This window comes from Ovis aries, chromosome 1 (genome assembly GCF_016772045.2).
Source record: "Ovis aries strain OAR_USU_Benz2616 breed Rambouillet chromosome 1, ARS-UI_Ramb_v3.0, whole genome shotgun sequence".
Classification (NCBI taxonomy): domain Eukaryota; kingdom Metazoa; phylum Chordata; class Mammalia; order Artiodactyla; family Bovidae; genus Ovis; species Ovis aries.
In genome coordinates, this window is record NC_056054.1 from 251,472,379 (window position 1) to 251,487,651 (window position 15,273).

At 45.0% G+C, this 15,273-nt stretch overlaps 1 protein-coding gene across 11 annotated transcripts in view; it reads right to left on the reverse strand.

The window, feature by feature from the left end:
* Positions 1-461: 461 nt before the first annotated feature.
* The window catches only part of ARMC8 (armadillo repeat containing 8), a 104,192-nt gene continuing 89,380 nt past the window's right edge, over positions 462-15,273 (reverse strand). For 4 of the 11 annotated variants that reach the window (XM_042236612.2, XM_042236585.2, XM_042236630.1 and 1 more), the window contains 5 exons: positions 12,604-12,755; positions 8,358-8,430; positions 8,059-8,167; positions 6,946-7,039; positions 462-3,041 (listed from right to left, as the gene is read on the reverse strand). In XM_042236612.2, coding sequence (XP_042092546.1) covers positions 3,008-3,041; positions 6,946-7,039; positions 8,059-8,167; positions 8,358-8,430; positions 12,604-12,755 — 462 coding nt within the window. In that variant the 3' untranslated portion in view covers positions 462-3,007. Of the gene's footprint in view, positions 8,431-12,603; positions 12,756-15,273 lie in introns of all 11 variants that reach the window. The other 7 variants (XM_015092648.4, XM_015092647.4, XM_060395414.1 and 4 more) reach the window with 4 other exon arrangements.

Here is a 15,273-nt window from a genome sequence, read left to right on the forward strand (position 1 = left end):
CCCACCAACCACCTCACCATCTTCCCCTCACGCTCTAGGGCAGGCATCCTTGGCTTTCCCTCAGACTCTAGTGAGGCCAGGAGACAGGTGGCATGTCCCTACGTTTCAGACACGGGGGAGAAGGGGAAGGCGGTGCCCTGGAAGTGCAGAACATCTGTGCAGGTGGTCATCTGCTAAGCTCCGGGCTTGAGTCCAGCGGGCGCTGGCAGGGGAGTGGCATACAGAAAGAGGAGAGGAGAGGACGGAGGGGGAGCCCTGGAGTGGGCACCTGTCAGCGGGAAGGGGCGCTTCAGATGGCTGCAGAGGCTCCCGGAAGCCACAGTTACCCTAGGGCACTAGCTCATCTCTGAAATGCAGTCACTTCCCAGCCTCTCAATCATCAAGAATCTCAGGTTTTGCAAGTCAGTCCACATCATCTTCTAATGTTTCCTACTGTTCTAGATATTTGGAAAACAGACTCCTTTTTAGAAGTTGCCATGCCTTTTTCTTGGCTTTTATTAGCATGTGTTAAAATCATATTATCCAAACACTACCAGAAGAACACGTATTGTTCTGCATAAAGTGCTTAAGGAAAAAAAATGCAACTTATTAAATTGGACATTCTTTTCTAGTTCATAAATTTTGGGTTACAATAAGGGCACAAAAGGAAAAACAGAATGCAGTATTAGAGCGAGAAGCTTAGTTAAGAACTTGGGTGGAGACACAAGCCCACGTTCCATTCCCCCCACTTCCTTGCAGACAGAACACTGCATCTGCATAAAGCAGCCAACAGCTTTGTTTTAATAAATACATTTTCCTTCATTCAACTCAGAAAAGTTAATTACCATAAAGCACTTTTCCTCTGACCATCTGTTTATAGCCACAGGCAAGATTTATCCACAGAGTTTAAGTGTCAAAGTGTCATTTCATTGGGCTTTCAGCTTTCTAATGCTATCTGGGTTCAAGATTGTCTCAGCAATTCATTATTGGTTTATTTATATTTACCTGGTACTTAAAAATACCAACTCTATAGTGTTTTGTGTTACAAATGCCAACCAAGGATATTTTCTCAGTACTAGAAATGTCAGTGAGTGGGCCTAAACAAGGCTTTTACCCCCAGAACACTCCATTTTCTTTAAACTGGCTTCTGCACATTAGCACTCTGATGGTTGCACAAAACCCAAGTCCCTGTTGGGACAGATTTTAAAATCAGTAATGTTCTGAAAGAAAAAATACAACTTGGAAATCTCTGTGTTTGAATCTTGGATGGTCATGTTGAGAACAGAAAAAATAAATGGCATTAAATACATTTTAAAAACATTCATTTGCAATCAAACATATTTAAATCTTCCAAGGAAGGAGCAGGTTGGTGATGGGAGTGGCTGCACCACCGGCAGCTCCATCAGGAATGGCAGGCAGGTTTGGGAGCCCATCGGGTGTACAAACTCAGGGCAAGCTTCTGAGCATAGACCCTGCTTCCTGGCCACGGTGCCTCTGAACTTCTTATAGCCAAGGGAAAAGGAAGGTTGGTTGTACCTTCGAACAGTCAGGAGTAATCATGTTGAGTTCACCTTGAAGCTGACCCAGAAGTTGGAGCAGGTACCAAGCTGAGGGCTGCCAAAGGGCAAAGCAGTCCTGACTGGAAAAAGCGGTCATCTTCGGTCCTCCCAAGGGGACCCCCTTCCCTTCTCTCAAACTTCAGTGCTTTGGGCTTCATGCAGGAAAAGATCTTAGCCATATCATTTACTAAAATTTCCATCTCACTTTACAAAAACACACTGAATAGCAGTCCTGAGTGACAAGTATATAGAATTTGCTGAGTACAGCCAAGAGAAAAACAGCTTTCTAAACTATTCTGTTCTCTGCTTCTTCCTACAGATGCGTCTGTAGGACATTCTTTAGTTTCACAGTGATATATGCTGTTTCAGGAAGCACAAGGTGATTGGACTTTGTTTCCAGGAAGTGGTGACCTACTTCAGCTGGAGCACAAGCTTCCATGACTGGATCTAAATCCTGCCATCTACTGCTACACGAGTGACAGGGTTTAGGGCAGCTGGGAGGCTCTTGGTGCCCAGTTCCTGCCAAGCATAGTCCACCAGTCATGGCTGGGTTTCCACTATCAGTAGTTACATTTCCCTTTGATGTCTGTATTTGTCGCCTCCACTCCAACCTGTCCATCTGACTTGGAAGCCTGAGAGCTTATTGAATTAGTCTGAAAAGAGGCTCTGTACCTGCTGATATTGACGGCAGTAAGATGCTAGCTTACTATTTTGCACAGCACCATATATCATGCCTGTTACTCAGGCCAACTATAGCCAACCTTTTCTTTTTAATTTTTTTCTTTTTTTTTGTTTTTTTGTTTGTTTGTTTTTTTTTTATAAAGAAAATCTATGTAAGTTGAGGTTCAGAAATGCATATATTTTTTTACTTACAAATATTCATCTGACCAAAATTCAACATAAACTTTATGGAACACTTAACAATTGTTTTGTTTTTAAAATAACATTTCATTCAAACTGTATATAATTCAGTAATTTTTTTTTTTTATACAGCAAGCAATGCTTAAACCCTGGAAAATCTGTAGAAAAGAGATTTTCACACAAAATAAGAAAAGAAAACTTTGAGGTATCCCTCACACACACATATTCATTCATCCTGACCTTCATCCACACACGCACACACACACACACATCTGTGTGTGCAGACACATATCCATTCTCACTCACAAAGTGGCTGCAGCATAGGCAAAAAACTGTAGGTCCAAAGGAAAATAATTGATTGTTCTAATAAAGAGTCCAGGTAGCTCAGAAAGAAACAAAACAAAACACAATAGTCCTCTGAGGAAATTACTACCTCAAAAAAATGTTCTCAAGATGAATTTGAGATCTAAGCCTACCAAACTGCTTTTGTAAAACAGCTCCCTGCAGTCCAAGGTGACTTGTGCAAATAGAAGGAATCAAATGAGGCTAGTTCCTGTACTTCCTTTAACAAGGATGTGGGATGCCCGCAGGTGCCCGGGGTGTTCTCATCACGCCAGGTACTGCTGCAGCGCCGTCTTTGCCCTGGAATCACAGAGTTCCTGTTAGCCATCATGTCAGAAGTGTAATCAAGGCTCAAAGATGGCAGCTGGGAAAGTAAAAAAAAATAGGTTCCCCCAAGGGAACTGGGGTGAGCCCAGCAGAGCACCTACTATATAAGGGACAGAGATCTGTGGTCAGCACACACTGCAAACTCATGCTGGCTACATCCCCTTCCTGTAGTCCTGCTCTTGTCCTTACAGCTGCTGCAACTCATGGACATTCTATAGTTCTCCTTTGTCAAACCTGACCTAGGCAGGAGTGAGTAGGTGCTGATTAGAAAGTGCATGGGAGGGGCCAAGAGCTCATGGGATGAGGCTGTCGCATGGCTCAAACCTGACGGAGGTAGGTTACGATTTTATCCTCTCCTTCACATCATGCCTGATGTGGGTTGTTATGGTGACTGGGGAAGGTAGCTAGATGAAGAGGAAACTGTGCAATGTAGGCCATGTCTTAACCTGTCCCGATCCTTGCAGAAGTGCCTTCCTTTGACCTGGGACTGAGAAGGCCTCCTTTACTCTCCCATCACGCGCTTGGTCAAGGCTGCAACTGTGGAAGTCAGGTTTTAGCAATGGTCTCTTTCCCCTTCTAAGTTATGGGAAGAAAAGGCTAAAATTTTCTGTTACTATTAGCTATATAGCAAAGCAGACAGGGCATGCAAAGAGCTGGACTCAAGCCCAGTTTCTTTGGTGTAGTAATGGATACAATCTATAGTCTTAAAAGGAATCAGCTCAGGGATACTCCTGCAATTATTTAAGCCTCTATAAAGATGATCGTTGCAAGCAGTCCAATCCATTAGAACAGAAAGCTCCATAAAAACCGTTCCAAGTTATGAGCGAGTTGGGTTCTATGAGGTCGTTTTCCTAGGAAACAGTTTCTGAATAATGCCATAGGCTACCTCTCATTGGCCATAACTTCACAAATTCAAGGCCCTCTGAGCCTGGGGTGGAGAGGTCTAGTTGGCAATAACTCCACATCTGTTAAGTGTCTGAAAGTCAAAAGGTCACACAGCCTTGAAGACAGAAAGAACCTTAGAGATGTTGCTGTTAGATCATAAACTGTGCCATGGTGGGAATGTCTACGTGAGGGTCTTGATCAAAGTTCTGCATTACTTTTTAAAACTGCCAAATCAGACTCCTTGTGGATCTTTCTAAGGGTTTGGCTATGTTTGATTATATTGGACCTCAGAGACTGTGCCCCTGTGATCTTTCTGCTACCTATGACTATCTCAGGAGTCCTTCCAATGGATGGCTTTAAGGCAAGGTCACCTTTCCTTAAACGGACTGAGGTAGAGTAGCTTGGACCTTGATTCTTTTCATGGGGTCTAAGAAATGCTGAAAACATATGTACCACGCAGGTTTTGGGAAACAATACTAGACTGGTCTAAGTAATGTTAGGCCAGAGCTTAAACCTACCCCACTTCATGCTGGTGAGGTCTCTTTTAAGGTTGTTCCAGAGAGGGTTTTAAGCAGAACTATTTTAATTTCTGAACAAACACAAGAAAAGGCCCTTGGAACAGCCTGGCTCTTGGCCAGAAGAGATGGGCTGACAGAGTCTGTTACTGCTGCTGTGGAGGCGGAGGTTCCCACTCTCAAGGTGGAGCTCAAATCCTGCCTTAGTGCCTTCGACGCAACACTCATCTGAGCAGCAGCTTGGGGATCTGTTTTCCTTAACCCACTTACCAAGCTTCAGGGAGGCAAGAGCCCAACTCTGTGTGCTCTATCTGGCCTAGCCACTTACTCGAGGAGTCCTTAAACAAGTGCCTCTTCCCTTCCCTGGAGCAGATAAGCAAGCTGACAGCCACGGCACAGTGTGATGTGTTCTCTAGGTGCTATGGGAGAACGGAGGGGCCCCTAGCAAAGTCTGGGGACCAGGGTGCAGAATGGATCTGGCAAGACTTTTCCACAGAGGTGACAACCTGATTTGAAGGATGGATGGTCACTGTCCAAGCGTTCTCTACCTTTGCTTTCAGGACACTATGTGCCCAGGTCTCTGCCTCTCCCAGTGCTTGTTCTTTCTGACCTTTTGCTGGACCTTTTTCATTCTCTTCTAAATGCTGGGGTGGATGTGTGGTATCCCAGTCCATAGTCCTTAGCCCTTCTGTCTTCTCTCCTCTTGTTTATTCTCCCTAGGTGACTCCAGGCAGCTCCATGGTTGATATCCTATCCCAATTCATATCTTCAGCCCCTCTCCTGAGTCCCTTGGATGGCTAATAGCATCCAAAAGCTGGCACACCAAATGACAATCTTGATTCTCCAAGACTTGATCATCCTTCTCTTCTTCTTGGCATCTTGGCAAATGATCATCTTGGTAGACCTCTCTTCAGCTGCTCAGGCTGACACTCGAGGCATTTTCCTTCCCTCTCTTTAATATCCTACATTGGATCCATGAGCAAATCTGTTGGCTCTGCCTTTATAGTAAATCTTCAATCCAACCACTCCTCAATACTCCCACCACTGCCTCCCTCCCTCCTCACCTAACACAACTAGAACAGCCTCGACTGGCCTCCTTGCTCCCATCCCTGCGCTACTGCCAACCACTCTCCACAGAGCCACCAGAACCATACCAGATACTATCTCTTCCGTTCAAAACCCTCCAATGACCTCCTATTAAACTCTACATAAAAGCCAAAGTTCATGCTACAGCCTACAAGGCTCTTACTGCCTCCCTGCGTCTACTTCTTCTCACTCTCCCGCCCACTTATTTTTCTCTAGTCCACTGGTCTTCTTGCTGTTTCTTGAATGCTCAAGCTCATTCCTGCCTCAGGACCTTGACCCCCCTGTCCCTTCTGTCTGGAATACTATTCTTCTAATCATCTGCTGGGCAGACCCTCTCATTTCACCGAGGTCTTAGATCAAATGTCACATCCTCAGAGAAGCTTTTACTGACTAATTTATACGACAAGAAACTTTCTTACTTTCCATCCCCTCATCTTGGTTATACCTTCAGTACCTCTCATTATCTGTGATCACATTACATATTCATTTGCTTATTGTCTGTCTTCTGTATTAGAACATTAGATCCACGAGGGCAAGGACTTCATCAATTTTATTCACCCTTATATCTTTGATGCCTAAAGCAATGCTTGGCAGAGGTCAGTATTAAAAAAAAAAAGTACTTGTTGAATGAATGGTAAGTCAGAGGAGAGAGGCCTGGGATGGCAAATCTGGTGGAACAGAATGTGTAAACACATGAAGGTGTGATCTTGTAAGAGGGCAGGTGTGGCTGCAGCACAGAGTAGGCATGGGGGCATGGGGATATGAGGAAGGCAGGGCCAGACCACAGAGCACTCTGAGACCTGCTCAAGAGTCTGCAGGATGAAAGTGAGCTGGAAAGTGGAGGCTGTATTATAAGTGTTCACAGCCAGGAAAAACATTCTTGGCTATCTAGAGGTTAGAGGGGTCTCAGACTGTGACTTTCTCCTCCTCTAGTAAATGGTGGGCTCACTAAGGACAGGGACTCCCTACTGGTCACAGCTGCAGCCCCAGTAGCTAGGCTGGGCTGGCACAAGGCAGGCACTTAGTGTGTCTCTGAGCTAATGAATGCTTTTATAATTGGCCCTCATTTCTGCTCTCCAAAAGGCCACATGCTTTTCTATTCTAAAGATCAAGAGACTGAAAGGGAATGGCCTCAGGATCCTTTCCAGATTCCCATTATGGTGGTCCAGGCTCACATTCATTCACAGTGAGATGAAAATCTTTAATAATCTGCCAATTATTGGTTTATCTCTTACTCAGGTGTCACACAGCTGACTCATATATTACTAAAAAGGGAAGCCAAGGATCTAACAGACTTAGAGTTTGACCCTGTGGCTTACTAAGCAATTTAAACTCTTTCATCAAAGAATTCAACATACCCCAAAGCAAAGACCTTTAACTTTGATACTCACTTGTCACAAAGATTTGAATCTGGTGACTGACTCAGTTTGTGTAGAATATCTACGATGCCCATGTCTCGTAATTTATCCTGGCGTTCTTGTGAGCCTGAGAGATGAAAGCTAGCAGGTTACTGGGAATATTACCCAGGCCATTGCTCTCTTTAATGTGCAGCCAACAGTCTGGAGCCTTATCCGTGTTCTTGCCCCCTCCATCCCCCCAAAACTGGCTCCCCCCAGTGTAACCCCATCTCCTTGTGCCGGCATTCTCCAACAGTGTTCTAACTGGCCTCTTGGACCCTGCTCCCTCGGTTCTGCTGCTAGATCAGTTTCTCCACAGACCACAGGGTCAAGGCCAGAGTCTTCAGCTGGGCACAAGGCCCTGTCATCAGGCCTCATCTTCATCATTTTTTTCTGGACAGACTTAGCCAGGCTCTTTCTACTCCAAACCAGTCCCTTTTCCCAACCCCTCTATTCCCTCCCACTCTTCTCTGATTTCCCAGCACTTCCTGCTGCCTCTCAGACCATGGCACCTCTAATTCCACACTGCTTTGTCCTGTCTCCCAACTAGATTAGGATCTTCTTGAGGGCAGCTTGTTTCCCTGGCACCTGGGCCGGCATGTGGTCTCTTGGCCCGCAAACTGAACCCAGCTCCTCCTCTTTCTGCTTTGTTCTGGACCCACTGCAAAGTGCAATTTCCTCCAGATTCTCTCCTCCTCACTGAGGAGCCCAGAGTGACTCAGTCATGCACTGACCTCCTTGAGACTCAGTGAACCAGAATCTCCAGGGGTGGTGCCCAGAAATCTGCATTTTACAAAGTCCCTCAGGTGATGCTCATGCAGCCAATCCAACACTGAGGCCCACTGCGCTCCTCACTACCTTGGCTGTTCATTGGAATCACAAGGGGAATTTAAAAAACCACTTGTGAGATTCTGATTTAATTGGTGATTCTAATGCAGTCAAGGCGGAGCGCTATAGAGGCCTGCTCACACACATCGCCTCCCCAGGCACGGTATAGCTCTCCCTTCTCACCAACCACCCTCTTCTCCATTAAGCTTACCTGCCTGTGGTCCTTCTATGTGCTCCCCGTGCACACAGTGAAAGGTCAACCCTCCCGCCCACCCTCACCTTTCATCTTCTTCAAGTGCATCTCACCATCCTCCTTCTCAGCTCTCTCAAGGGCAAGGGCTTCTCTAGGGTCTCCTCCAATCCCCACGCTCAGTACTCTGGAACAGTGCTGACTCCAAGGTGGGGACAACATGTTAGCTAGGCCAGCAGATTCTCATTCATACCTAGGAGACTTTGTTGGGTGCTTGGGGCCCAATGAGTAGTGCCTCTACCCAGGATTTTGAGGCAGCTGATGCCATTCCTGTTTGACACCTTCTTCTCCATAATTTTTTTCAGAACAAATCTCACCAATCTCTTACCTTCCTCGTCATTCCATACGAGGTTTGATATACAAAACATAGCGGCAAGCTGCAATTTGACATGTGAATGACCCTATTTGATGCAGAAACAGAAAAAAAAAAAAGGATACTCTCATTTGAGGTAATTTTTTGTAACATAACACAGACAATTCCAATAGCCTAAGAGTCTGAAGCAGGGGCCTCAAATCCAAATGTCTTGAGGGGTACAAAGTTAGTGCTAATGGTTGGGCTAAAGACAACAAAGAGTGGTGGGAAATCTGGTACACCAGGGAGGAAGGCTTGCCAGGACTCCACACTCAAATTTTAGAGACCCTCTGGCTGGCCAAACAAAACACCTCAAGGGCCACAGGTGCAGCCTGCAAAACTCAACCCATACACACAGGAACACTGGCCTAGGACAAGTCTATGCTTTTGACTATTCTCTGTCTACATCAGGAAGCGTTCAGGGCCAATAAACTGGATGGATGTGCACTTAATATTTATCTCTTTGGCTACTGAATATCTGATACAAATTGCTCCTGTTTCTCTAGGAACAGCATAAAAAACTTGACTGAGTCTCTACTATTCTTAAGGAGTCTCCTTATTCTTCTAAAACACACTCTCATTGATTTCTCTTAATAATGTACTGAAAGTACAACCATTTTTGCTTAAGTTATTATTAATCCATATAGAGTGCTTTTTCTTAAATGAAAGAGGACCCTAAACATCTTTACAGATGATTTTTTTGGCTGCACCATGTGGTATGTGGGATGTTAGTTCCTGACTGGAGGTCAAATCTGTACCCTGCAGTGGACGCATGGAGTCCTAACCACTGGACAACCAGGGAAGTTCATACAGATGATTTTTCAATTGGTCAATTTAAAAAATAAAGTTCTCAGTACACTTAAATAACTCATGCATATCTGGGAAATACAATGACACAATATATGCTCAACAGTTTCTTGAAGGCCGGGATGGACTCTTCTTGCCACGTAAAACTGTATCTAAACTAAGCAGAGACAAAGGACATGGTTTCCTTCCTTAGAATTCTATGGCTGGTGATTCTTTTCCCCTCCTACCTGCCAAGGCTTTTACAGAGCTGTCCAGTTTGGGCTCCACTAAGACAAAACAGAATAAAATGCACCATCTACTCCCAGCATCAGGCCATGAATGAGTATTTGCTGAATAAACAAACTTATTTATATTGCAACACTAAGTATTTACATCCAGCATTCACTCAATGAATTTTTTTTGAGAAAACAAACTGCTTGATAGAGAAAACTGAAGGGTGAAGTTTTCACTAATTTTAAGTGAAACGTACAGAAAAGATCTCTTTAAAGGAGGCAATACTTATGTAGAGGAAGAATAACAAATAGGAAGATGCCAGGCATACAAAGATCAAGAGGCACCAAGAAGAAGGAAAAGTTCCTGAAAGGGTTTGCGGTAAGAAGAAATTGTAAAGCTACGCATATTGAGAAGGAAAAGCAGAGTAAAATGTGGAGAAGCAGGCATGGCTAACTGTGGGCCCCTGTAGGCCAGAGGAAGGATGGATTTCACTGAGTCGACAGGAAGCCCTGAAGGATTTAAGCAGTGGAGGGACAACATCTGATTTACATTTTTAGAAGATCATCCAGGCTGAAGGGATTGGAATGACAGTGTAGAGGTGTCTAGGAGGTTATCATGGTCAACAGGGCACAAGAGGGTGTGGCCTGAACTAGGGTGAGGGTTATGGTGACAGAAAAAAGTCAACAGCATACAGACCGGTCTTGGGGAAGGCTAACAGGACCTACTGACAAACTGGATTAATGAGGTGAAGGAGCTGGAGAAATCAAGATTGACTCCTAGAGGTGAGCAACAGGGTAGATGGCAGAGCCACTATACTGAGACAGAAAAGGTCAGGAGAGGGAAATTTAGGTTTAGGGAAGATACTTAAGAACTGATTTTTAAGCATCAATGTTAAGAAGCTTCACATGGAGATGCGGAGGAGACAGGAGGATATGTGAGTCCGGAGCTCCGAAGAGAGGTCTAGGCTGGAGGTGTACCCTCCATGTGGCCCTTGGATCTTGCTCCCCTCATGAAGAAAACCACCAGCATTTGCAAAACTGTAGACACCATCGGAGTAGCTTCTTGTCAAGGCTTTTGAAGGCCATGTTGATGTGTTTTGCATTGCTTGGTATCAATGTAAATACTATAATGACTATAATACTATAATGACAGTGTAAAAACTATAATGACTAATTTATCAGAACTGACTACTGAATCGGAGCCCAGAAACCAAACAAAGAACAGAGGTGACAGTCAAAGCCATGGGAGTGGATGAGGCTCCCTAAACCAATGGTTCTCCACTCTGGTTAAACAAAAGAACCACCTGGAAGTTGGTTAAAAACACTGATGCCCAGGCTATACCCCAGAACTATTAACTCAGAATCTCATGAGGAAAGGGGCCAAACAACAGTCTTTGCAAGCTCCCTCTGCTATGCAACAGAGGCATTGAACCATCAATCTCAGGACCATATGAGGAAGAGAAAAGAAGAGGGTCCAGGGCTAAGAAGGGAGGCATAATGCCATGGAAGCCAGGGGGAACGAATGTTTCCAGGAGGAGGAAACAGCCAGCTGAGTTGAAATCTGCTGTGAACAAGGTAAGATGAGGAAAGAAAACTAGACTTTGGACTTGGCATCATGGAGTCAATGGTGACATTAATCAGAACAGTTTGAGTTGAACAATGGGGGCGGAGGCCAGATGAAGTGGGCTAGATAGTGAATTTAGAGGTGAGGAAGGAGGGAGCACATTCAGAAGATGCTCTTGAGAAGTCTGGCTCTGAACAGCAGCAGAGAGACAGGTGTCCTCGACGGGCATGGGAAGTCCAGAGAAACCTTTAACAGATTATGGCGATCCTACGTGGATCTGGTATTGGAAAGGTAGTGGAGTTCCTTGTTGAAGTTGTACTTTTCTATTCATCAAATACTTACCAAGCATATACTTAAAGGCTAGGCACTGTACAAGGTGACAGATATACAACTGTACACAGAACTGACATAATCCTTGCCCTCGTGAAGCTTATGCTCACTAGGTTCACTAACAAACAACTATAAGGGGTGATAATTGAGCTAAGTGCTCCGAAGGGAATAGGATGCAGTAACAAAGAATAACCTGCGCAGACAAGAGTCCAGGAGGAAGTGTCAGCTGAGCTAAGATCCAACAGGTGAGAAGGAACCCCATGAAGGAATGGAGAGGAGAGTGCTCCAGGCAGAGGGGCAGGCATGTGTGATGGTCCCAAGGCAGGAAAGAACATGCATGGCCTCTCTGAAGAACAAAAAGTGAACCTTTGTTCACTAGTGTGAACACAGGTATGAGGAGAAAGAAAGGAGCTGGGGGCACAGATGAGCCAGGTCATGCAGGACTTCACGGGCAGCAAAAGGTGGGGGGAAGATGGATTTTATTCAGGGTGTAATAGGCACCCACTGAAGGACTTTGGCTTCTATTTCCTTCACAAAACAAAAGGTGAGGTCACCCCCAGGAGTGATGAGGGAAAGAGAAGGTGAGGTCTAAAGAATGAGAAGGTAAGAGCCTGTTCTTGTGGAGCATGGAGGTGCCCACACGCTGGAGAAGCAGAGGGGGACACTGAGCAGCGCTGAGTGCACACGCGGGTGTGCATTTAGCAAGAAACCAGTCCGTCTGGTTTTGCGCCTTTCTCTATAGTTGTTAACTCTGCCATGCAGGCAGAGAGAAGACAGGTTCACCCACAGTTAGGGTTTCCCTAGGAGACACTGACAGAGTGAAGAGAGGAAGCATGTCTAACGTCCAGATTTTGGCAAGGGGCAGTTTCTGGTGATGACAAGATCCCGGGTAAGGCTTTGGCAGTACATAGCTGAGGTGTCTACAGGTAGGTAGCAGATTATGATTGAAAGCAAACTGGCCAAAGAGTAAGAGCCAGAGGTACCAGAGACTAGAGGGTTCATCTGCACAGGACTGAAGCTTTGAGAGGGAAGATAGGATTAGGGGTGCTGAGAGAAGGCCAAGGGCCCAAGTTCTTCACTGCGTAAGAAGGGTGCAATCAGATGACAGGGTGAAAAATGGGGTGACGAGTGGGAACACTGCCCAGTGGTACAAGCCTCAAGGGATTAGTGTTGTTTCAGTTTTCAGGATGGAAGAGGATATCTGGAATTGGTTACAGAGGAGTCTATTCTTTAATTTCTGCACAATTTGTTTTGAGCTAGAGTCTGTTCTTTAATTTCTGCACAATTTGTTTTGAGCTAGCAGCACTACCTGTCCTCGCCTTCTAATGTGCAGCTAGTGGAGTCATGCAAGGCACAAAGGCCTACCATATAATACTTGATTTTCTGCAGGATGTCATCATTGGTCATAATAAGTTCTTTTGCTGTTGTCCCATCTGCTATGTTGGCTAAGATGCACAGTGTCTGGAAAAGAACAAAGGGCGGGAGGTCAGGAAAGTTCTGAAGTCCCCAGACTCAAGCTCCTTCAAGAACCTGGGCAATTTCCCACCTGCAGTACATGTTCCCAATTCTCACATGTTCCCCTCTGAATGCCTTGATTTCTTATCCCCTAACGTCGCTGCCCAAAAAAGTAACCACACCTAAGAAAAGTCTGCCTTAGGTAGACAAGAACCCAAATGCTTCAGAGGCTTCTTTCTGGGCGTAAGCCATCACTGCCAGGCAAAGGCAGCCACAGCCATGTAATCACAGAATCCAAAGGGTAAATGTAATTTATTATTATTTTCTTGAAAATTTCATTTTTAAGAGGCAATCTTACTACTAACCCATAAGGTTTCTTCAAAGTGGTAGTCTCTTGAGTAGAAGCTTCGTAGGTGTTATAACTCCCCCTACCCCTCCTCCTAGATGCTACTTGTTTCCAAGCCCATGACCTTCTAGGTGAAGACCTGACCCTGTCCATTGGCCTCATGAGATGAGGACCTCTTGACCTTTTGGAACCCTACCAGAGGGAACAGAAAGCGAAGCAAAATGTGTGCAGGAGCTGGTGCAGGTCGGCCTAACGTGGAGGGTGGAGGGAGCCTGCGCCAGCTGGCACTCTTGAGGACAGTGCCCACCCTGGTACTGGAAAAAGAGCCTGCTCTTGTCAGGTGTTACATCCTCACAGCCAGACCAGCAGGTGGCAGGGATTAAGGTAAAGGTGAAGAGCCTGTGGCAGGGATAGTGAGCCAGTGCCAGCCCCAGCTATTCCACAAATACTGGCTGAGCACCTGTAATGTGCCTGAACTCTGCCCACTCTACTGAGCAACAGGCTGAGATAGGAACAGGACATACTCCCTAACTCCAAAGGCAAACACACAGTTACATTTCACTGTGGTGCAACTGAGGTGAAAACAGAACTGAGAAAGCACTAAGTCCATCTGTGTGATAACACAAGGGCAGGGAAGGGCCAGGGAAGGGTTTCTTGGAGGAAGTGACACCAAGCCCACGAGCACAGTAAGGAATCACTCAAAGAAAAGTGACTAGAGGTGGGCATGGGATTTGAATTCAAATATATTTTCTCCAATTTTAAACTTTTTCTTTGCTAGACTTTAGTTAGTTAAGCTTACAGGTTATAGCTAATTGAGGAGGATGTTTTCTTCCTATGGCCCAGACCCCCAAATATCTTAAAGGGTATATGGTCTTATTTTTCCTGGGTTAACAACACCACAGTGTATAGATTGTTGAGGAGTGAGTACTGAGGTTGTCCCTAGGACACAGGAAACAGAAAATGGACCATTTATGATCCAAGGTACTGGGGGACTATTATTCCAGGGTGCTTAGATGAGGAGACCCTGATATGACCCACAAGTGGGAGAGAGATGACCTGAGGAAGAAGTCAGATTCAGTGACCTGGTACATGGTGAGCCTGTCAGAAGTGTTGACAGGCACAACGCCCTTGAATTTTTTAGGACTGAGGAGACAGCAAAGAGGAAAAACAGGATTGGACTCTAACTATGGACAAGAATTCAGATTCACCCAGGGAAGAACTACCTCTCTCTTACCGACTAGGACAAGGGATAGAAGGGAGGATTTCAGGAAACAACCCTCAGAATAGACTAGGCCAGCAAGATAGGCAAGTGATTCCCCTTCTTGCAGGTTAGAATACACCCACGCATCCTCAGGCTTGTCCAGCATGGCATAGTGAGCTACAGTTCTGCTCTCAAGCCCACACACTCCTACTGAGTATTCTGATGGAGACAAGAAACCAAATCTTAAAAGAGACTAATTTAGTTCTTGGGCCAAGCCAATTTAACACATGAGCTAGGGAGCAGAGGGAAAAGCAACACACACACACACGCTTTCATGTGAACAACTGGAAATCAATGATACAGAGTAATAATTGGCAAATTATGGCCTGTAGGCTGAATCCAACCCAACCCAATACCTGTTTTGGTAAATCAAGTTTTGCTGGAAGACAGCCACATCTACTTGCTTACATGCTGTTTATACCTGATTTCAGGTTACAACATCGCAGTTAAGAAGTTGCTACAGAGACTGTATAGCCTGCCAACTTAAAATATTTACCTTGCCCTTTGTAGAAACAGTGTGCTAAACCCCTGAAATGGATAATGCAGTTTTAGGATGATGCTCAATAGGAGTGGTTAGAACGGAACACTTCTTGTGTTCCTGTTTTAAGGACAGATAGATATGTTCACTATCTTGATCACAGTGATTGTTTCATGCCATATACATATGTCAACTTATCACACTGTATGCTTTAAATATATGTACCTTACTGTATATTCATATACCTCAATAAAATAGAAAAAGAGAATGTATCTTTGATTCTTTTGAGAAGAATTAAACTTCTACCTAAAAAGCAGGCAGTTTAAGCCTCCCCATAGTCATCCACACTTCCCATTACCCAAACCTGTGTGAGCGGGTATCACTGGATTCTACCGAAACACCTTACTGTTGTTGGTCTTTTCTTTTGCCCCTATCCGAA